We start from the raw sequence: 22034 nt of genomic DNA on the forward strand, positions 1-22034 counted from the left end.
TAAATTCAGTCACTGCACTAATAAAATGTGAAAATTCCTGAAACAACTAAGAACTTGGTAGCAGCTGTACCATGAGTAGCATTATGCCAGTTGTTCTGAGGCTATGAAAATCACCGCACACTGGTGGCGGTGGTAATATTCACTGTGCACTTAAAGGCTGTTTGGGCACAAAATAAGGGGAAATTTTTAGATAAAACAGGGCATTTTGATGCAAGAGCATGGAACTTGAAAGCATAGTGAGCAAAGGTCGACTTGCATTAGAGTAGGAACCAAAACCTTGATGGACGAGCAAGCTTACAATCGTGGGCCTCTGAGCAGACTACTCCCCAGGCTGTGACCTCGCTTGTGAACACATAAAAGCTGTGGGCACTGTAGAAGAAACACCAAGTCCCGAGTATTTGACCTCTACCCTCACCCACTTCTAGGAGAACCCACTCCCACCTACAGCCCCTTGCCCCCTCGTTTACCACAGGATGGACGGAAACGGTGCTGTCCCATGGGGGTGGGCCCTGAAGCTGGAAGGTCACATAGCTTCTAGGTTGGCGGCCACATCAGGCCACCTGAGAGCAGAGGAAGCCAGTCCAGAGAGAGGAGTCAGTGACAAAGAGATGACAGGGACCAGGCAAGTCATGAAAGATGGAGAGAGACAAGGCATGAGCCAGGGAGATGCAGAGATGCAGAGAGAGAGAGAGAGAGAAAGAGAGAGAGAGCAATCTTGCTCCTTGACTTCTTGGTCCCACTTCCAGTTGGCGTGAGGCCTGGCTATACATCATTTACTGCTCTTAGATTCTGTGAGATGTAGCCTCACAATAGTCTCCCCCCCCCCACCCTTTATTCTTGAGCGCATTTGAGTGGGTTTCAGTTCCCTGCAACAAAGTGTACCCAGACTAAGACAAGGGAAAATTGCGGATATAAGTGCAGGGCTTGCATAAGCAAAAACGCATAAAGAACACTTAGGTAGGGAGGGGTGAATGCAATTATAAAGCGTTTGTGTTTGTTCACCCAAATGCTCCCTCATTTCCTGGCAGTTGCGACCACAGATACATGCTACAGTCGCACACTCACATACGCTGACATTCAGGGGACACCGAGACAAATGCAGCAACAACCAGCTCTGCTTCTATGCAGACACCCTGCCATGCATGGACACCCACCAGCACGCAGCGCTGCCCCTGCGCTCCTCACACCCGCACAGATGCGGAGCCACACCAAGAACACAGTGGCGCTGCCCGGGAGGTTCGGGCCAGGAACTGAGGCTCGACTGGGCTCTGAGCAGCCTCCCTCCCCAGCTGCCAAGTGACTCATCCCCAGGGCTGCTAATTAAAGCCAGGACAGAGGGGACACAGAGGAGGGGAGGGAAAGAGAGAGAAGGCAAGTTTATTTTGGTGCCAACCAGGCATGCAGCCAGCTTAGGGGTCACCCACTTCCTGGGGCTGGGCCAGGCGGGGGCAAGGGAACACTAACAGGAAGGGGAAGGAGGACCCCCTTACCTCTTCTTGCCCCTCATGAGCTTCCTGGAAAAAGGTACCTCCTCAAGGAAAATTACCCATCTCCCTCCCCACCCCCCCCACCTCCCTCCTCCTCCATCCCACAGTCAGATTCAAGTTCTACCCCTTCCAGCCTCTTGTCCTTACAACTGGCTTCTCCTCGTCAACACACTCCCATTTGGGCTTGCCAGAGCTGGCTCATCTGTGTCTGTAGCCCGCTTCCATCTCCCCCATGGATCACCCAACACAGGCCTGGTACATAGGGAATGCTCTGTTCGTGCTTCTGGAATACAAATGGGTTAACCTCGGTAGAGCATGGTGACCGCAACTCTGATGGTCTGGATTCCGATCTGAGTTCTATGGGGGGGGAGAGGGTAAATTATTTTAACTCTGAAAGCCTCAGTTTCCTCACCTGTAAAGTGACTAGAATATATACTCTATAGGATTATTGTGAAGATGAAGTGAGAAAACACAGGTAAAGTGCCCAGCATGGTGGCCAGCACATATGGGCTTTAGCTATCACCCAGTAAGTGCAGCTGCCGCTGATAAATTGTGCCCTGCCTCAGGCCTGGGGTAGCAGCAATTATACAGAGCTGAGTTCCAAGCCTGGCTCCACCACATAGGACCCGGGGGAGCTCAGACAAGCCACATAAGCTCTCAGAGCATTGGCTCATATGTAAAATGGGGATTCACAATATGACACCATAAATTTACTGTAATGATTTGGGCCTGTCAACGGGAGCCCAGCTCTCAGAAGCGGCTCCATGCATTGCAGCAGCAATTACTAAGGATAGCAGGAGGAGCGCAGACCTGTGGGGCCAAAGAAGCCCAGGAGGGAGGAAGCAGTCAGGGTGGACTAGGGCAGCCAGGGAAGGCACCCCAGAGTGCACAGGGCTGGAGTTGGACCCACCAGAGCCAGAGAGCATTCAGCAGGCGGTAAGTGACAAGGTTCCAGCAAAAGGAACTGGTGGGAACAGAGAGCTGGGCAGGGCAGGCAACCAGGCTGCGCTGAACAGGAGGCAGCACGGGAGGGAAGATTTGGAAGCAGCTGGGGCAGCTCTGGGGACTGGCGGTATCTTGGACATGTGGATGGGGGAGCCACGGAAGGTCTGTGAGGTCTCAGCTACCCCAGATTGCCAGGAGGTCAAAACAAGAAAGAATCTTAGAGATTACCTAATCCAAACTCCCGTTGGACAGATGGGGGCACTGAGGCCCAGAGTGGGAGGCCTCCTCTGGGAACAGAGCCAGCGTTGGCTCCTCCTCCCACTTCTCCTCCCGACAGCAGCGGCTCCTGTTGCCATGGGGACGTCCCTGGCTCTGCGGGTGTCAGCAGCTCCCCCACCTCCTCCCTCCTTCCCTAGCAACAGGCCACCTCCTCTGGCTCTCATCCTTGCGTGCCTGTCAACCCCAGCCTGGTCCCCAGGGCCTCCGAGTTCCAGCCAGACCCTCACTGCAGCGGCAGCACCTCTAGGCCTGGGCTCCCTCCTCTTCTGGTGGCGGAGGTATCAGCCCCTCCTGCCCCTCTGTTTTCAAGTTCTGCACCTCTCCACATATCTCAAGCTTGACTGCCCCATAAATGACAATGTATTGGGTTAGGGGATGGCGGAGGGCACTACAATATGTTGAGCCACCATTTTATGCTGAGCATTGCTTTAAGTTCTCTCATCAACCCAAAGAAGTCAGAATTATTGACCTCATTTTACAGATGAGGAAAGTAAGGATCAGAGAAGCCAAGTGACTTTGCAAACAACACACAGCTAGGAAGCAGGCTCTGCTGAGAGCTAGTTTGTGACCTTGAGCCATCGCCAGTCCCTTTCTGGACCTGGATTTAAGGCGCCTGTAGGTCTGACAACTTCTCATGGATCTACAGGAAGTCCAGGCACCTTCCTCTGCCCACAGCCCTTTCGCAACACCAGCTGTTCAGCTCTAATTAGACTCCACACTTCCTCTGGCACCCCATACCTGGAAGCCCTCATGCCTGGGCCCTGCCACGGGGGGGGGGGGTGTTCAATCCACCGACCCTGCTCATTCCTTCCCATTCCACTTCCACAACAGCCGAAGTCTAGCTCCTTTCCTTCGTGTTTCTTCTACCCTCCTAAACTTTCCCCTCCACACACACAATGTTTATTAGATGACAACCCTGGGGCTCCAGGGGGGAAATAGATCTGTTCAAAGTCACATAACTAGAAAGCGACCTGGCCATAAATGGAACCCTTTGCCCAGATCCAGTTGCTGCCCTTTCTGTGCTGCAGAGCCCCGCCTCTCTCCTCCAGCCTCCCCCGGCTCCCACAGATGACAGAAGGTGTCTGTGACCCAGTCCCAACCAGACCAGTTCTGAACTTTAACACTTGCTCCTTTCCTGACCAGATCTGTTTTAGCCCGACTGACTGCCCCCACCTAGCCCCCCTCACCTCCGATGCCTGCTGGTTTCATTTTCAGGGATGCCCTCCTTACACAAAGTCTGCGTGTCAGTCCTCCATGACCCAGCTCAGACACCATCTTCTCCAGGAAGCTCTCCCTGACCCCTAACTGAAGTGAGCTCAGGAATTCACATGCGGGTCCTCAGAGCATCCTCAGATGACCCCACCCAGCTCTGGTTCCAAGTTAAAGGATCTTCCCACCATATTTGCAAGATTTTGCCCCACAAGTGCTATTTTAGGCCCCTGCCACAGTCCAAGTTTGACCCTTGCTTCCACAGTTGCTGAGTCTTCAAGGTCCCTGTAGCCTCCTTGACTGTAGGTCCAGGGTGGATGTCGGGAAGTACATCTCAGTAAAACAAATAACAGCTTTGGAAGCAGACAGCCCAGGGTATGAGTCAGAGTGATGCCACCCTGCCCCATTGCTTTTATTTCCTTGGGCAAGGCACTGACCCTCTGGGGAACCTCATTTTCCTCATGTGTAAATCAGGGATCCCAATCCATGCCTAATAGGGCTGTTGTGAGCATTAAATAAGATCACATTCAGAGTTCTTAGTATGTGAGGAGCAAATGATAACTGCTATGATTACTAATATTAGGATGAGGATGAGGATGATTATTATTATCTGCAAGGCTGTCAAGAGCTCCTGTAGGGATGGCGTGGGCAGGGCTCTGGGCTTGGTGCCAGGCAGACCTGGGTTTGAATCCTGGCTCAGCCATAAATAAGTTTCATGGCTGTGGGCAAAACCCATAACCAGCGTGAGCCTCAGTTTCCTCAACTGTAAAATAATGATGATAAGGGCAGCCCAGGTTCCACCTACAGTGTCACTGGGAGGATCAAACAAAAGAAAGTCCCTGACAACTTCTGTAAGTTGTAAAGGCCCAACGTACATCGTCATGTGATTTATGATTATGATAACTATTAAACACCCTGAGCTATAGGTCCTAGGAACTCCCCTGCCGGGAAGAGCTAGAGACGCTTTCAGTCGCGTTCCTTGATAAGTCGCAGGCATATCAACGGGGATGTCTGGGGGCCTGTGCTCGGAGTCAGCCCAAGCTGTCTTTCTCCAAACCCACAGTGGGGCACTGCGATCAGTGTCCTTTGCTAGACCAGTGCCTTCCTAAATGCTAGGACAGGCTGTGCCCAGGCCATACTCCTTGGCTGCATGCCGGACTAATTGCATCTCGTCATATACCCCTTGCCTGGACACTAGGCCTGACTGTATCTATCACACTTCCCCTGCTTTCCTGCTGGCCGAAGTGTGCTCCCATCCCACAGCCCCTACCTTGGCCCAGGGCACCAGTGTGCTCATCCCATCCCCCCTGCCTGGGATGCTAGGACACAGCGTGTCTCATTACGCACCTCCGTCTGGATGCTGGGATCCTCTGCCCCCCTCCCATATCCACTGCCTGGATGCCAGGACCTGGACTGCTGCATATGGTTGGACAAGCAGTGCCTTGCACAAGGGGTCACAGCCAAGAGGGTATGAGTCGTGGCTGAAATTCAACCTGTGCTCTACTCACTGAGCCGGGAACCCTGGTGAGGGGCTGCAGGAGCCCTGTGGAAAGGGAACATTCCTCCAACTGATCCACGCAGTGGATTCTACTCTTCACGTAGGTGCTATATATGTTAGTTGCAGCCCTGGCTGGAACTGAGTGAGCCCATCTCATGCCTCTGCTGCCTGGACCCATCTCATTTCAGAGGCCCACTGCATCACCCCTGGCCTGGATGCTCTCTGACTGGGCCCTACCCTGAGCCCCCCATCATTCCCACATAGTCCCTATCCTTGACACTTGTGTTTTCACGAAGCTTCTGATGGGTTAAGGCCTGGGAAATGCACTAATAGTCCTTGCCCCTACCCCAGTTTTACCCCCAAATGGCAGATTGATCACATCCTGAAAACTTACTGATTGATGCTTGTAAACCTTTTTCACCAAGCATGCAAAAAAAAAAAAAAAAAAGTGCGCTTGTTACACTTAAATATAAGGTATATTTAAGTGTAACATTACCTTAAATATAAGGTATATTTCTAATGACTGGAATGTGTCACATCAAAAGTCCATCCAAACCACACTACTCAGGGCTAGTGCAGGTCAGGGTGGAGCACAAACGCCAGACCAGGGAAGCCCCGTTTCTATCGTGTCCCCTTCTCCCGGGAGGAGAGGGGGAGAAGGTCCCGGGTCCAGAGCTGACCTCTCTGCAGGTCAGCTTTCCCATCTGGGTAGCTCCCATGAGCCCCTCCAGTGTTCAGCCGAGCCCCCAAATCAGCTAGGGTCAGAAAGACTAAGGAAGAGTTTTCAACCCCCTCCCTACGCTTGCCCCCTTCCCACCCCTAATACCAATGGGACAAAACCCCTGGAGTTGGCCCCCACCCCTCCCATGGATCCCGAAGTGACAAGCCAGAGGCCCCCACCCCAGTCCCTGCCCCAACTCCCAAGTACTACTAAAGAAAGGAGGTACTGACCTGACTGTTCTGGAATTCTCACCATCAGATCTGAAAGAAACAGAGAAAAAACCCGACAGTCAGCATATGCCCTCTACTCCTCTCCTCCCTCTGCCCTACGCAGCGGCCCCGACACCTAGCACGCATCATGAAAATGAAGGGTAGGGCATTTCGTGCAGAGAGAATGGCCAGTGCAGAGGCCATGAGGTGGCGGAGGGCCTGGCCAGTTGTTGGGACAGGGAGGAGGACAGCGTGGCCGGGGTGGAATGAGTGAGGGGAAGAGTGGTTGGAGGTGAGGTCAAGGAGGTGCCAGGAGCCAACCATGTTCTAGCCTAGTGGGTCATGGTGAGAAGCCTTCCTCGGAGTGGCTGAGAGGCAGCCTGCAGCTGTGGCCAGGGGCAGAGCCCGAGGTTTAAACACCGAGAGACCAAGCCTCAGATACTGGCTCTGCCACTTACCAGCCCTGTGACCTGGGCAAATCACCTCCCTGCTTGGAATCTGAGCCTCAGTCTCCTGACTTGTAACACGAGGCCAATCCTTGCAGGGCTGTTGGGATGATTAAGCCCTTTGCAGCCCAGCAGACAAATGCCAGGTATTATTAACAACATAGAAAAGGCTTTGCCAATTGCCTGGTCCAACCTGCTTATTTTCCGGATGACAAGAATGAGGCTGAGAGGGTGAGTGAGTCAGCTGCTGGGCTCCTTTCTACTACATTGGTCTGCCTTCTTCATTGTGAGGCCCCCTCAGAGGCAAAGGAAGGGCAAGAGAAGAGAGTGGCACTGGGGACAGCTTTGAGGGGACTGAGAGAATGAGTGAAACCGGACCCACACCCCCTCCGGCTGTTCCTCCCTAAAAGAATGTGTGTGTGTGTGTGTGTGTGTGTGTGTGTGTGTGTGTGTGTGTCTGTGTGTGTGTGTGTCTGTGTGTGTGTGTGTAGGGGAGGAACAGTGGAACTGTCCTTGGGGGTGGGGAAAGGGAGGAAGAAGAACCAGGGCACTTGGAAGAAGCGGGGAGAGTGTGTGAAGTGGCTTCCCTGTCCCCTCTGTCCTCTTCTTCCTCCTTTTCTGCCCTCCCTCCCCCACCCCCACTCCCACTGCAGACTTCGGAGGAGACAGAGATGAACACATCACAGGCTCTGTCCCCAGGTGAGAGAACCAAGAAGCGACCTTAGTGAGGGGACCTGAGTGGGGGGAGAGTCATCTATGCTGAGTGCAAAGTGAGAGGGACACGCGGGGAGGGGAGGCGGAGCTGAGAGTGAGTATTTGTTGGAAGAGTGAATGGAGCGCCCACCGGCCAGGTGGGGCAGGCAAGCATCTGGGTGCAGGAGCGCAGGCAGTGGGTGAGGCCATTGCTTCCAGTTCTGCTACCTACTAGCCATATACTCCTAGGGAAGGCACTCCCCGATGTCCAGCCTCAGCTTTCTCACTTGTAAAATGACATGACAGGGGAGGGGAGGGGGGCAGGAGGGTGGGGTGGCTGTGAGGTTCAGCCTGGCACAGTGGACAACAGTGGGTCCAATCGTTAGCCTCTGCAGCCCCCTAAAGGGACAGAGGACCAGGGCCACAGAGCACCTTTTCACATTTATTAAAACTTTCCATCTCACTCTGCAGCAGCAAGATTTCTTCTGAGGCCTGGCTCAATTATTCGCAGGTACCAGATCAGATGGGCCTAATTCAATGACTCCCCAGCTGTCAACAGGATGGAGGCTAAGCCCCTCAGCCTTTCTCCCTAACACGAACCCTCTGCTCCAGGCAGGCTGGTCTCCTCGCCACCCCACCCCAAAACCCCCAGCACACACGTATTCAATCTACTATATACCAGGCCCCGACTCAGGAATATAAACCCTCAAGTTGCTCAAAGACTGGCCCCTTGCCTCAATCTATTATACTTCAGAGCATAAGCCACATATATAATCATCTCCATTGGCACATGAACAATCACCGGGCACCTACTATGTACCAGGCAGGGTGGCAGGCTCTTTTGGTACATGACCTCCTTTGATCCTGCAAAGTGGGAATTACTCATCCAATTTTAAGATGATGAAACTGAGACTCAGAGAAGTTGAAATGATTTGCCCCATGGCACACAAGTAGGGGAACTTGGCCTGGACCCCACAGCTCATGCTCTTACCACCACGCTCCACTGCACCAGCAGCTCAGTGCTGGGCACTTACGCATCGTTAAGGTGAGTTCCCTTATCCTCGTCCCCCAAAGTCAGGACAGGCACTTCCTGACAGGCTCTTTCTTAGGAGAGATTACCAGATATGTACCTCTGCTCCAAAAGCACTTCTGTATGATGTTACAGTCCTCAAGATGGCAGCTACGGGGAGCAAAAGAGCTCCACGCCATGAGGCAGAGTGAATTAGCCAGCTCTCCTCACTGTGGACTGATTCTTACTAGTTCGAGGGTATACGGCATCTTATGACCCTCAATGCGGGGGTGCATGCCACCTCAGGGGTTTACAGGCTCTTATGCGTTTAGTATACAAATTATTAGTTACATCTAGAGAACCATCATCATTAACACTGTGCTATCCTACACCTCTTCAGGACTAATGCCCAGCCCAATGGTCAATCCACCCCTTACTCCATGAAGCTGGACCGCCATTCTTTTGTGAGGTAGCACAGATGTAGAAAGAATGCTGGGCTCTATTATGGCTCATTCCCTAACTGGCAGCATAGAATTGGAGAAATCACTACTCTCTGGACCTTGGTTCGTCACCTATAAAACAAGGGGGCTGTGTTAGTTGAGTTCCAATCTTCAGGCCCTAAGATACTTAGTTTCTTCGGAATCCCAAAGTTTCTCTCTTTTATCAATTGGGTTCAGCTACCTATGGGTAGAAACAAAGACCCAGGGTACCAGATACCAGGGTACCAGGGTACCAGGGTACCTCCCTTTATCAATCCATGTCAGGAAAGGAGATGGATTTCTCCTGCTACTCCTATGGCTTTCTCCCAATGGAAGGCCACTTCAGACCCCAGGGTTCTCAAAAGGCTTGTCTATGCCAATTCCCATCCTCAAGAGTAATGCTCAATAAACAGTAACTGATTGAAGCCTATGAGTATAGTGACCATATTTGCTGAACCAAAAACTCAGGCATGTAATGAGACCAAGGATTTTGACGTTGCTGCTTCCAGGTACAAGGGGCAATCTGGCAGATGGGAGAATAAATGGCAAAATATCGACAGTTCTTGAACGTTTGGGGGACTTATGGGGACAACAGGGCAGAATAACTCAAAAGAATAGAAGCCTTTGAGTTGCCATACTGGGGTTGCTGCTCTCACCTCCTGACTGGATTCCCTGCCTCTCATTTTGACCCTCCAAGCTATCTATAAACAGTACCTCAAAACACAATAAGGTGCCTCTCTCCCAAGAACCTGGAATTAGATAAATAAGGTTGTCCTCTGAGACCTAAACTAATAAACCAAAAACGCATCAGAAACGAGATATGCAAAGTTACCTGAGAAAGAGAGACTGTTTCTCAAGCCAGCATTTGAGCAACACATCTACAAAATCAGGTGTCCAACAGAAAGGAGCTTGGACACGAACAGAAGTACATTTTTTAAAGGAGACTTGAAGAGCTACTGTGTACAGGGCTCCTCCTAGAAGTGTCCTGAGGAGAAAGAGGTGGGGTACCCTGGCCCAGGGATCATAAAAGTCTCTCTAAATGCTGAGAACCAGCCCTGGGGCAGCCAGGCAACTGATCTCCCAAACATCAACTTGTCTAACTGCAAGTCTCTTCAATGGGCAACCACCTTGTCTCACTGGCTGCTAAAGGAACATCTCTCAAGCACAAATCAGTTGATGTGGTTCTGCTGCTTCAAACATTCAATAATTTTCTCACCGATAATTTTCCCACAGACGATTTTCCCACAGACTTCCGTGCCAGTCAAGCCCAAACTCTCCAAAGCTCTAAATCTTACTCCGCCCTCCCATCTACTTTCTTAGAACATCTGGTATTTGTTCCCTGGAACACTCTTGCTCCTCTTTATGTTTTTAAAAATTATTTTAAATTTTATTAAAGTGATATGTAAACTAGTTTAAAAAGTCAAATTCTGAAAGGATCTTCAAAATAAAAGTTTCCTTTTCAACTCTCTTAGTTACCTTTTTCTGAGTTTACTTTCATATTTCTAAAGTATACGCTTATATTGCTAATCCATTTTTGGCGTTGTTGTGTGTGTGTGCCCTTTAAACTTTTTTTTTAACCAAAGTAATACATGCATATAGATTTTCAAGTCACATAGTACTGCAAGGATTAAAACAAAACAAAACACACAAATTCCCCACTCTACCCCTCCTCACCCCCAACTCCCACTCTCAGAGACAAACTGTTTTCAAGTCTTTTAACTACTTTTTCGGGTATTTACCTCCTCATTTCTAAGGAACACATGCATACTTCTATTTCTTGATTTATTTTTTTCAGTTTTGTATATCATGTACTGAATTCCTACCGTGCAGGGAGAGGGTAGGGCTCCCTAACACACATAACCGCCTCTAGCCCCCAGTTCTTATGCGGGTGCACTGTCCTTCCTTCCCGTTCTACCACTGTAGTTATAGCACAAAGTTTTGGTTAAATCAATATTGGTGGCTTACATTATCATGACTGCATCGATACTAATAATGAGTAAATCACATCATTTGCTATAATTACATTTTCCTTCCCATACAACTTTTTCTTTTCCCTGGTGTTGATGATTATTTATTTATTTATTTATTTTTTTGCTTGCTTAGTTTTCTTCATGTATATGATCAATTCTCCCCAAACTTTGTGAGTAGTGCATTTCTCTTCTCAATGTGTTCTGACACATCAGGTAATCCATCAGATTTTTTTTTCCCTTTGAGACATCATTCTCGCTGCAATCCAGACTGGTTGCTCTCCAGGCCTGCACAAGGTTGCCCGTAGATCTGCTCCCTTCTCCATCACTCTGGGATTCCCTTCACCTCTCTTCTGTGTTAATTTCCTGTTTCCTGGATTCCTTGGCCTTTTTCTGAGTTTATGCCTGCATTTTGCTGGAGCACATTCTCCAGTGCTTCCTCAGAAAGGAGGCCTAGGACATAAAATCTTTAGCTCTCCTTTGTCTGAAGATGTCTCTATTGCGCCCTCACCCTTGATTGATAATTCAACTGAGTATAGGCTTCTAGGTTGGAAATCATGGTCTGTCAGAATTTTGAGAACACTTTGCTCCATTGCCTCCCAGCTTCCAGTGCTGCTGTTGAGCAGTCCAATGCCATTCTTTTTCTTGATCCTTTGTACATGATATGTTTTTCTTCTGGAAGCTTTTAGGATCCTCTCGTTATCCCTGGTATTCTGAAATTGCACCGTGGCATACCTTGGTGGGTTTTTTTTTTAATCAATCATTTATGTTGCTGGTTACTCGGTGGGATTTTCATTCCTTTAGTTCTGGGACTTGTTCTTGTATCATGTCTTTGATCCTTTCCTTTCTGCTGTTTCCTCCATTCTCTATTTCTGGAACTCCTATTGTTGGATGTTGCAGTTCCTCAACTGATCCTCCCATGTTCTCATCTTTTCTCTTCTGTTGTCCATCTCTTTGCCTTGTTATTCTGCTTCCTAGGATATTTCCTCAACTTTTATTTTCTAATCCTTCTCCTGAAATCTTTATGTTGGCTCTCACTATCTTAAATTTCCCAGGTTTCTTCCCCTCTCTTCATTACCTCTGTTCCTTCCAAGTTTTTTGGTTTGTTTGTTTGTTTGCTTTTTGGGTCATTCTTGCAGGTTGATGGGCTTCCTCAAATAGCCTTGTACTATCTGATCATCTCTGGCTACCTAAGGCTTGTTTTTTTTTTAATGCCAGTTACATTGAGGTTTAACTTACATAAAATGAAATATACCTACTTTAAGGGTCCTTGGCTGGTGAGCCCTGGCGATCAGTTCCCATGACGGGAAGCTCTGTGTGTAGATGGAGCTGGCCCGGTGAGGGGCTTCACTACAGAGTTTATGGGCTGAGAGCCTGTTCTTTTGTTGGAGGACTCCCACATGTCATCTTTTGGAGGCCTCTGTCAGGGGCCTTTCAGTTTCCCCAGAGAAGAAACTTTTTCTGTCTCATGTGCTCCTGACTTTGGTGTCCTGGAAGTAGGCAAGTGGAAGGAGGCTGAGGTTCCACCACTTTAGGGTACAGATCCCTTTGCTTGCAGCCTTGTTTCACCCCCATCCTCCACTGTGCCTGGTGTCCCCAAGCCTGGAGGCTCCTAACTTAAATTTTTCCAAAGAATCACCCTCCATCTGTAGAGATGGAGCTGGGGAGGGGTGTCCCGGCTGAATGGGGTCAGGGAGGGGCCAAGAGGGTCTGTTCACAGACTTTCAATATTCTCCTTGTTTTCAGTTCCATGCCTCATCCTGCCTTCTGTGCTTCACGGTACCTCTGATTCCCGAGCATTTCTGGGGCTTGCTGGGTGGAATAGTTTACTTCTGGTCAGCATCCCAGACCTTGTGTTTCTACCTTTTTTATTCCTTTACTCAATTTCAGTGGGATTTGGGGAAGCAGCAGAGATAAATAAGTTTACTCAATTAGTTGTGTTTAACAGGAAGTTCCCCTTCGTATTCCAGCCAACTCTTATTCATCCTCCGTGACTCATTTAGGCAAGACCTCCTCCAGGAAGCTTATCTTAATGTCCCTAAGTTGGATGAGGAGCCCCTCCTCTGTTCTCCCACAGGATCCTTTTCTTGCCTCCATCACAGCTCTGATCAAACTGTTTTGAAAGTGTCCGTTTCCATGCCTGATTCTCCCTGTAGACTGGGGCCTCCTGGCAGTCTGGGGCCATGTCTTAGTCACGCCTGTGCCCCCAGTTCCCAGGGTCTGGTCCACAGGGGTACAGAGTAAATATGTGATGATGGACTGAATGAATAAATGAATGACTATACGTATGAATCAGACCCAGCCAGAGGGACCATCTAGAAAGGGAAATAAGCTGAATACAATTGTTCTTATACAAGGCCAGTTCCCTAAAAGCTCTAAGTTCCCTAAAAGCTGTATGTGCAAAGATGCCTACTGCAGCATGATTTAAACCTGTGAAGGACTTCCCTGGTGGCACAGTGGTTAAGAATCCGCCTGCCAATGCAGGGGACACAGGTTTGAGCCCTGGCCCGGGAAGATCCCACATGCTGTGGAGCAACTAAGCCCATGCGCCACAACTACTGAGCCTGTGCTCTACAGCCCGCGAGCCACAACTACTGAGCCCGCGTGCCACAACTACTGAAGCCCGTGCGCCTAGAGCCCATGCTCAGCAACAGGAGAAGCCGCTGCAATGAAAAGCCTGTGCACCGCAACGAAGAGTGGCCCCGCTCGCTGCAACTAGAGAAAGCCTGCACACAGCAGCAAAGACCCAGCGCAGCCATAAATAAACAAACAAACAAAAAAACAAATAAATAAAAACCAGTGAAAAAAATAGGCCCAGCATGTTGAGGGGATGGTTAAGTACATTATGGTATATCAGTTGCCATTAAAAATGATGCTTCTGAAGAATATGCAATTACATGGGGAAATGTTCAAACGAACAAAGCAAGAAAAAATTGTATGTGCTGTATTATTTCAATCAGATGAAAAGAACGCAGAGAACAAGGGAAATACATCAAATGTTCAGAGTAGCTGCCTCTGTGTGTTGTAATTATGGGTAATGTTTTTCTCCTCTACTTTTCTAAGTTTTTCTAAATTTTCGAATGGAAGAATGCATTAAGTGTATACTTTTTAAAAATTTCCTAAGAAATGAAGTATCCTGAGATACTTATGAACAAAATATTGTGAAGGGGACCCAAGGGTCTGTGTACACTTCTAGCGGCAGTTGCTGGGAAGGCTCCGTTCTTCACTGGCCAGAGACCCGGAAGGCCCAGGCCCATGGAACACCAGCCCCACCGCAGCCCCCACCCCCACTGCAAAGCAGGACCTAGTTCAGGAAGCCAAAGGAGGAGGATCACGGAGCCCAGCTTTTTACAAATTGCAATATCATAGGCTGTACTGGGAAACAGAAGGTCCTACACTGGACATCACACTTCAGAGACCTCTCTCTGTGAGGTAAAGGGTCTGTGGGGCCAAGAGAATATGCCCATCAGGATCTCTGGCCCTCTCCCTTCTAGACTGCACTCAGGTACCTGGAACCCAGAATTCCCTGTCCATATTTCTTGAGCTTACTTGCAGGAATTGTGTGGTCTTATTATCCAGGTCCATCTGCTAGGCCCAGTGGGTGGTCAATGGGAAGGGAAAATAGACAGGGTTTGGATGTGGGCTGGGGTATCCATACACATCTCAAGGCTCCATATGAACTACAGGTGGGAAGAGAAGGGGGAAGGGCCAGTGGCCTCAACTGGTACCTTGCATGGGCTGCACAAACATAGAGGCAGGCAGGTCCATAGGTCCCTAGGCCTCAAGGTTGGTAGAAGGGCCTACCTTGAGTGTTAGACAGATCTAGGTTCAAATCCATTTATTTGCTGTGCAACCATGGATGAGTCCATTCCCCTCTCTGAACCTCAGCTTCCCCAACTATAAAATAGGTATAATAATTCCAATCTCAGAGAGTTGTTGTGAGGTTTGCTGGGGGCACAATGGCTTAGAGGTTATGAGCACAGGCTTTGGGTCAGACAGGCCGAGGTTTGAATCCCAGCTCTGCCCCTCCTAACTATGTGATTTACATCTCTAAGGCACAGTTTGCTCACCGATAAAGAAAATAATAGCACTAACCTGATAAAGTTGTTGGAAGGATTATGGTTGTAATGAGTATGTAATAACATTAGAAAATGCTTAAATGAGAAAAGGCTGCTTTTACTAATGGGCGTGCAAATATTGGCTATGGTAGGGTTGACCGGCCTTCTGCACTCCCATTCTCCTGCCCAGCTTTATTTTTCTCCATAGTACTTATTACTATTTGACATATTTTTGTATCTTCTTGTTTATTTGTTTCTTTTCTTTCCCCACCCCCTACATTCACACACTAGAATGTTGTCAGCTCAGCAGGACAGAGGTCTGTTTTGTTCACTGTTTCCAAGTGCCTGGATCAGTGAGAGACTGAAGATGTTCCTCAACAGTTGAGTAGACATCTGCCATGTAGACAGGGGTAAAAGGTATTCTTGGCCAAGAGAACAGCCAGAATATAGGCATGGACCCATAAAGAAGTCCACTTTACCGAGGGTATCCTAGATACTTCAGTACAACTTGAATGCAGGTCAGGAAGGGAACAGAGTGGCTAGAAAGATGAGTGGGGAAAGCGGGGGTGGGGGGAGGGCGGGGGGGCAGGGGGATGAATTGGGAGATTGGGATTGACATATATACACTAATATGTATAAAATACATAACTAATAAGAACCTGCTATATAGCACAGGGAACTCCACTTCGTTGTACAGTAGAAATTAACACAACATTGTAAAACAACTATACCCCAATAAAAAATAAATAAATAAATAAAAACTAAATTTAATTGAAAGGTGAGTGGGGCTGTGGCCTGACCCAAAGGAGCATGCGAGAGCTTTCCTAGACCACAAGTGGTGTGAAAACCAACTTGTGACAGCCAGGAAGTGGTAAAGCACTAGGGGAGAGGCAAAGATGCCTCCCAAGTTCAACTGCCACCTAAATCATGATGATGTGAAAGGCCAAAGTTAAAACTTTTTGAAAGATAATTCAGGTGGAGGGAAGACTCCTTTCTAAGGGGCCATCTGAGCCAAGAATCAGACCTAGAAATGACAAATAGGCAAGTGTAGAAGTCATATGGATGAGGTAATAGTGACATGCAAGAAAATCTTATAAGGTTAATTAAAGAGAAGAAAAACTAGATGGACCACAGGACAAATCAGAAACCTTGTTGGATAATGTAACCATTTTCAGCATTTTTCACATGACATTGAATGGATCCACATGATCCACAGGCCAAGATGGTGGTGGGGAAACAAAATGAAAGCCCATGGTGGTTTCAGTTGCTAGTTATCTTTCTGTTGATGATTACTCTTCCTCTAGTCCTTTGTTACCACTGCTCATTGAAAAGTCCTGGGATGACAATGACGATGATGATGATGATAAAGATTGCTGCATCAAAGGAAATATCTGTCTATCACTTTTCAAATTTCTTTTTCAGAAAATAAAGAGGCAAGTATCACTTCACATTTTTATTTTAAAGAAAAGAAAGACAGGCAGAGACTACAACAAAAACAGCATTGAACACCAGGCAAGAGTGTGAACCTCATTGTATAATTGCCAGGAAGCCCCTGGGGGTCTCGAACCAAAGAGTGACAAGGTCAAACGCTGCCTTCCTAACCTCCTGCTCCTTTCAATCACTAAAGCGGCATTTATTTGGTCCTTAGCATTTCTGCCTTCTAATAATCCAAAAAGAATAAAGTGATTATTAAGCACCTACAATGGTCCAGGACTTGTGTTATCTTCATAACAGCTGTGCAAGGTCATTATTATTCTTCTCATTGTATAGATGTGAGAACTGGGGCTCAGAGTAGCAACGTGATTTACCTAGAGTCACAGGGCTAATAAGTAGTGGAGCCGAGACTCAAGTCTAGGTTTGTATGATTCCAAAGCCAATGCTTTTCACTGCTACAGCTGTGGCTTCCTTCTGTCATGCCAGAGCTAGGCAGCACTTCATCTCCCACAGCTTGGCCTCTCTCCCTCATCTGGCTCCGATCTCCCCTCCACACCATGAGCATTCAGGGGGTGCTTCTGGAAGAGACAATCATTCAAGGATGGGAGGCGGGGCACCAAAAAGGGAAGGTGGGGTTAGGCACAGGTACTGCAGCCCAAAGCAGCTCAGCACTATTACAAAAAGAGAGAGAGAGAGAAGGAAAATGGAACTGGCTCTCCAGCCCTCCCTTCTTGCTTCCCTCTGCTGGCGGCAGAAGGATGGAGGTTCAGCCATGATGGCAGAGAGAGTGGGCGGAAGGGGGCGCAGCAAGAGCAGCCTGCTATTGCAGAAGCCTCAGCTCAGCCTCAAAGCCCCCTCCTGTGTGCTTGGGGCCCAGCTCTGGCCCACCTGCTCCCACTGCCTAAGCAAAGGAGGCCAGGCTGTTCTCCAAGCACCCACCCAATCCTGCCAAAGCACAGCTCACAGCAGACCCAGACCCTCTCAAGTCACAGTGAGGGCACCCTGAGAGGTGGAGGGACTAGCCCGGGGGTTCAGACAGAGGAAGGCAGTGGCAGGGTGGGGGTCAGAACCCAGGTCTCCAGTCCCTCAGCTGAGGGTTCTCTTGATGGCATGGTCTAGATGGCAGAGGTTGAGGAAAAAGGGTGCTCAGGAGGCTGCCACAGGAATGCTCATGACAGGGCTGGAGCCAGAGGCAACACATGCCAAAATGAGACCATACAGGGTTGGGTATTTGGGGGTTGACTAATAATTTCCATTCTCAATCTGGATTGAGAAAGCAAAACAACCATTTTTTAAAAGTAGCTTTAGCCTTAGTTTGGACCTCAAGAGCATAAATCTTTACCTCTCTCTTCTGTCAGGACCCTGCTGAAAAGAATGTGAAGGAATAAAATAAGGTAAGAAATCATAACAGTGAAGAGGATGGGAGAGGGTGATATCAATGGGTGAGAGATTTCAACAAATTTCTGGGAGCAAAAAACAAAGAGAAGAGTGTTCACAGTTGAAGGAGAGCCAGCAACGCCACTCAGGGGGTTGCAGCTGGAGAGGGAGCCAGTCAGGCCAGCAGAGGCCCAGAGAGAGTCCAGACTTGAAGATGGTAGGTACAGGGGAGGGTAGGAGCAATCAGGGGCTGAAAACGGGGGGATAAACTGAAGGTAAGTACATGAAATCCTTCCCTGTGCCCCCACTGACAACTCCCAGATCCAAAACACAAGCTGCCTGGCTTTCATCCCTAGGCAAAATATCAAAGGAATTAAACTATCTGGGATTACTCAGGGCACCTAGTGGCATGTTGGTGCTCCCAGAATAAAGTGCTTTTCATTCTGGCATTTGGGGGGCACCCATTACAACTGCCACTTCCCCGGCGGCTCACCTAAAATAAAGCCAGCGAGTGGACAGGTCAGCTGGATATACAGACATCTCACTTTGTATCAACTCATTCACAAACTATAAAATAGAAAATATGAGAGAAAAGGTGAGCAGCCTAGAGGATCAATCCAGGAAGTTCAACATCCGACTAACAGACATTCCAGAAAGAGAAAACAGAGAAAATGAAGGGCAGGAAACTACCAAAGAAATTATGTAAGAAAAGACAAGGTGCAGCAAGTTGAAAGGGCTCACTGAGTACCAGGTAGGGTGAATGAAAAACAGACCTTGAGGGGAGTGTTGGTTTTATAGGTGTGTTTGGCTTGTAGAAACTTGACCATGTGATGTGAGCACTTTTCTGTATACATATTTCAGTATGAAGTTTTAAAAAAAATCCCCCTCCTAAAAAATCTTCAAATAAAATGTCCCCAGAAGATGTGCTATGATTATCCTGTGGTTTCAAGGAACACCACACAACAGTAAGTTTAAGTAAGTACATAAATAAATAAATAGATTGATAAGGTGGAAAGTCTAAATAGATCAATAAGGTGGAAAGTCCTGACCCAAATATGTAACAAAGTAAAAAGCGGCATGACTTTGAGCAATTCGTAGAGCATAAGAGACGAAAATTCATTTGATCTTGATGCTAGGAAAATTTTCCTGGGAGTACAGAGGTTGGGACAGTGGACCTGTGGGAAGTGATGTGTAATTATAGTACACTGTTTGGCCCTGCAATGAATAATATGACATAGTCATAATCCCATAAACACCGTGTATTGGTGGTCAACTTTTAAAGTCAATCTGTCCAGAAAAGCACTGAAGACCTAATTATTGTTACATAACAGAATGCAAATGTAGTCAACCTTGCTGGATGCAAAAGTACAGAACACAGAAAGTGGGAGGTGGAAAGGTGGAGGAGAGATGGAGGGAAGGATGGGGCACTAATAACTATATCTTACAAACTGAGTGGTCAAGAGATACTGTGGAAAATTGATGGAATAAGAAATTACAGTCTAAGTAGTATCTAGCAAAGTTACAAAGGTAACTAATAGAGGAACCAAAATAGTAATATAATTATTAAAGTTTGGAAGGGGGAAAAAAAGAGTCAAGTGTTGTAAATAAGCTAAATTCTCACTTGTCATAGTAGAAAGAAGTCAATAGATGATGTTTAAAGTTGATAAATGAAGAAAAAACCAACAAAGGATGTTTATTTGGAGATATGAAGTCACCACCAGAAAGCCTCAATGGTAAAAGTGGTCACCTCTGGGGGCTGGGAAGTGGGGGTCAGGGAGACATTGGCTTATTACTATGCATGTCCTTGTGTACTATTTGCCCCTTTAAAATTATGTATATGGGGACTTCCCTGGTGGTCCGGTGGGTAAGACTCTGTGCGCTCCCAATGCAGGGGGCCCAGGTTTGATCCCTGGTTGGGGAACTAGATCCCACATGCATGCCACAACTAAGAGTTCGCATGCCGCAACTAAGAAGTCCACATGCCACAACTAAGATCCCGAGTGGTGCAACTAAGACCTGGCGCAGCCTATATAAATAAGTATTTTTTTAAAAAATAAATAAAAGTATGTATATGTACTGCTTTGATTTAATTTTTCAAAACAAGTCCCTCCTCTTTCTTTGGACCTCAGTCTCCCACACGGTCCATATAAAATGGGGAGGTTGATGACTCTAGGTGATGCGAAGTCTTGTTCTCCAAAATCCATGCTTCTTTCTAGAGCAGAAGCAAGACCAGTGAAGGACCAGGGAAGGACCGACTCTTTCCTAACTAACCCCTCGACTCCTCACAGATGCCTTCTCAGGTGCCCCAGCCTGCACCACCCTCTGGTCCTCTTCAAACCCCACCATCACCAGTCCAGCCTCACCAGTCTTCCATTCATTCAACTATTTACACCCATTAGTTATTTATACCTGTCTGAGTCACAAAGGATTTGAGGTGGATTACTCTAATAACACAGATAAGGAAAGAATAAAAATTGAACTAGAAAATAAGAGCTCAGAAAAAGAGATCAACAAAGATGCTAGAGCTGTAATTCAAATTAACTGGTAGCTGAGGCAGAAAGCAAGATACAATGAGCCATGACAGCCTCATATTAGGAAGGAGGAAATATACCAGTTTTCAGGGGAAGCAAACCTTTGCTGAGCACTGAATTCTTCAAGTCATTGTCCATTGTCCATGGGAGATTTCATGAAGGAGAAGGAAATGACTGTTCTTGATTTGTTTTGTTTTTGTTTTGTTAAACTTCAAGTTGTCCTATTGTAATGATGTGCTATCCAGATATCTGGATGACTTATCTCCTATAAAAACTGAAGAATCCTAGGTAATATCATGATTATGAAATGAGGTATGATAGCATATGTTTTGGCACAATCATGAATTATGTCATTGCTTTTCTTCCCCCGGAAATGACTATTTATTGAGCACCTACAAATATCAGGGAATGCCATTCAAATGATCTTGGTCAATCCTGAGAGATGGGCATTGTCATCCCATTTTACAGATGAGGAAACTAAAGCTCAGAGAAGGTAAAATGACCTAGCTGAGGTCATCCAGTTGGTTGGGGCAGAGCCGAGATTCAAACTTAGGTCTGTCTGTCTCCAAAGCTCATTCTTTTTTTTTTTTTTTTTTCAAAGCTCATTCTTTACGTATCATACCGGGGGCCTCAAAACAAAGCCACCCAGGCTAGAGACACCCTGCCTAAGGCAATGGGGACACAGTGATGACACAGGCCCGCCCTCTTCCATGAAAACAGAAAAAGGGGGACGACAGGCCTTGCTGTCAAGCCAGAAACTGCCTCTGAGCTGCCTCAGTTACATTAAATGAGGACCTGCAAGGCAGAAAGCAGCAGAAAGAAGGCTGGGCCTGGGTGGAGAAAAGGAAACCACAGACCCCAGCTATGAATCTAACCGATCTGATTTCTGAGGGGCTGAACCAGAGCAGAGGGTCTGTCTGCCACTGAAGCGAGAGATCCTTTACTTAGGTGATGCCTACTCTTTATCGCTTCCTCCCCAGCAAATCACCCAGCCTCCTGGAGGCCTGGTTTTCTCATCTGTAGGACAAAGACAATGATCCCTACAACCTTCACAGGATTTCAAGGCATAAAATAGCACATTTAAGGAATGATGCTTTAAACACTGGCATTAACACTAGAGTGACTTTTCTAATCAGAGCTCTTCTGCTCACACGTTGAGTGGCCTCCTACAAGTCCTTTCTCTAGGCTCCAGTCTTCTCATCTGTAAAATGAACAGCCTGATTTTTAAGGGTCCCTCCAGCTGGAAGGTTCTTCACGTTTATGCTGATATTATTAAAACCCTACTGGTCATGAGTTGCTGCACTCCCTTCTGTCACAGCACTTATCAGTGTGTTGTCACTGTCTTTCTCCCCCAGTAGATTATCTCTACTCCCACCACCCAAGTTCAGGCCTTATCACCTCTCATCTAGACTGTCCCACAGCCTCATCACTGAATGCCCTCCAGTCTATCTTCCAAATTGCCCTGTAGCAGGATCTCTCCAATACACTGCTCTCAACACGTCACCCCATACTCTACAATACACACCTCTTCCCTCAGCTTAGAACTCTATGTTGGTTCCCAGTTCGCAACAGAATAAAGCTCCTTATCCCGCTACTCAAGTGTCCTCATGATCTGCACCAGCCAAGTCGTCAGACTCTTCTCTGGATCCTCCCTGCCTCCCTGTTTGTGCTCTAGTTTGTACTGACCTGGTA

The 22034-nt window shown here is 47.7% G+C and overlaps 1 protein-coding gene across 5 annotated transcripts in view; it reads right to left on the bottom strand.

Annotated features, from left to right (window-relative positions):
* The window catches only part of IQSEC2 (IQ motif and Sec7 domain ArfGEF 2), an 83094-nt gene that overhangs the window by 52362 nt on the left and 8698 nt on the right, over positions 1 to 22034 (bottom strand). For 4 of the 5 annotated variants that reach the window (XM_082375993.1, XM_082375992.1, XM_082375997.1 and 1 more), the window contains exon 2: positions 6370 to 6399. In XM_082375993.1, the coding sequence (XP_082232119.1) occupies positions 6370 to 6399 (30 nt within the window). Of the gene's footprint in view, positions 1 to 6369; positions 6400 to 6669; positions 7217 to 22034 lie in introns of those variants that run through there. The other variant, XM_082375995.1, reaches the window with a different exon arrangement.

The sequence above is a fragment of the Balaenoptera borealis genome (genome assembly GCF_965194805.1).
Source record: "Balaenoptera borealis genome assembly, chromosome: X".
Taxonomy (NCBI): Eukaryota; Metazoa; Chordata; class Mammalia; order Artiodactyla; family Balaenopteridae; genus Balaenoptera; species Balaenoptera borealis.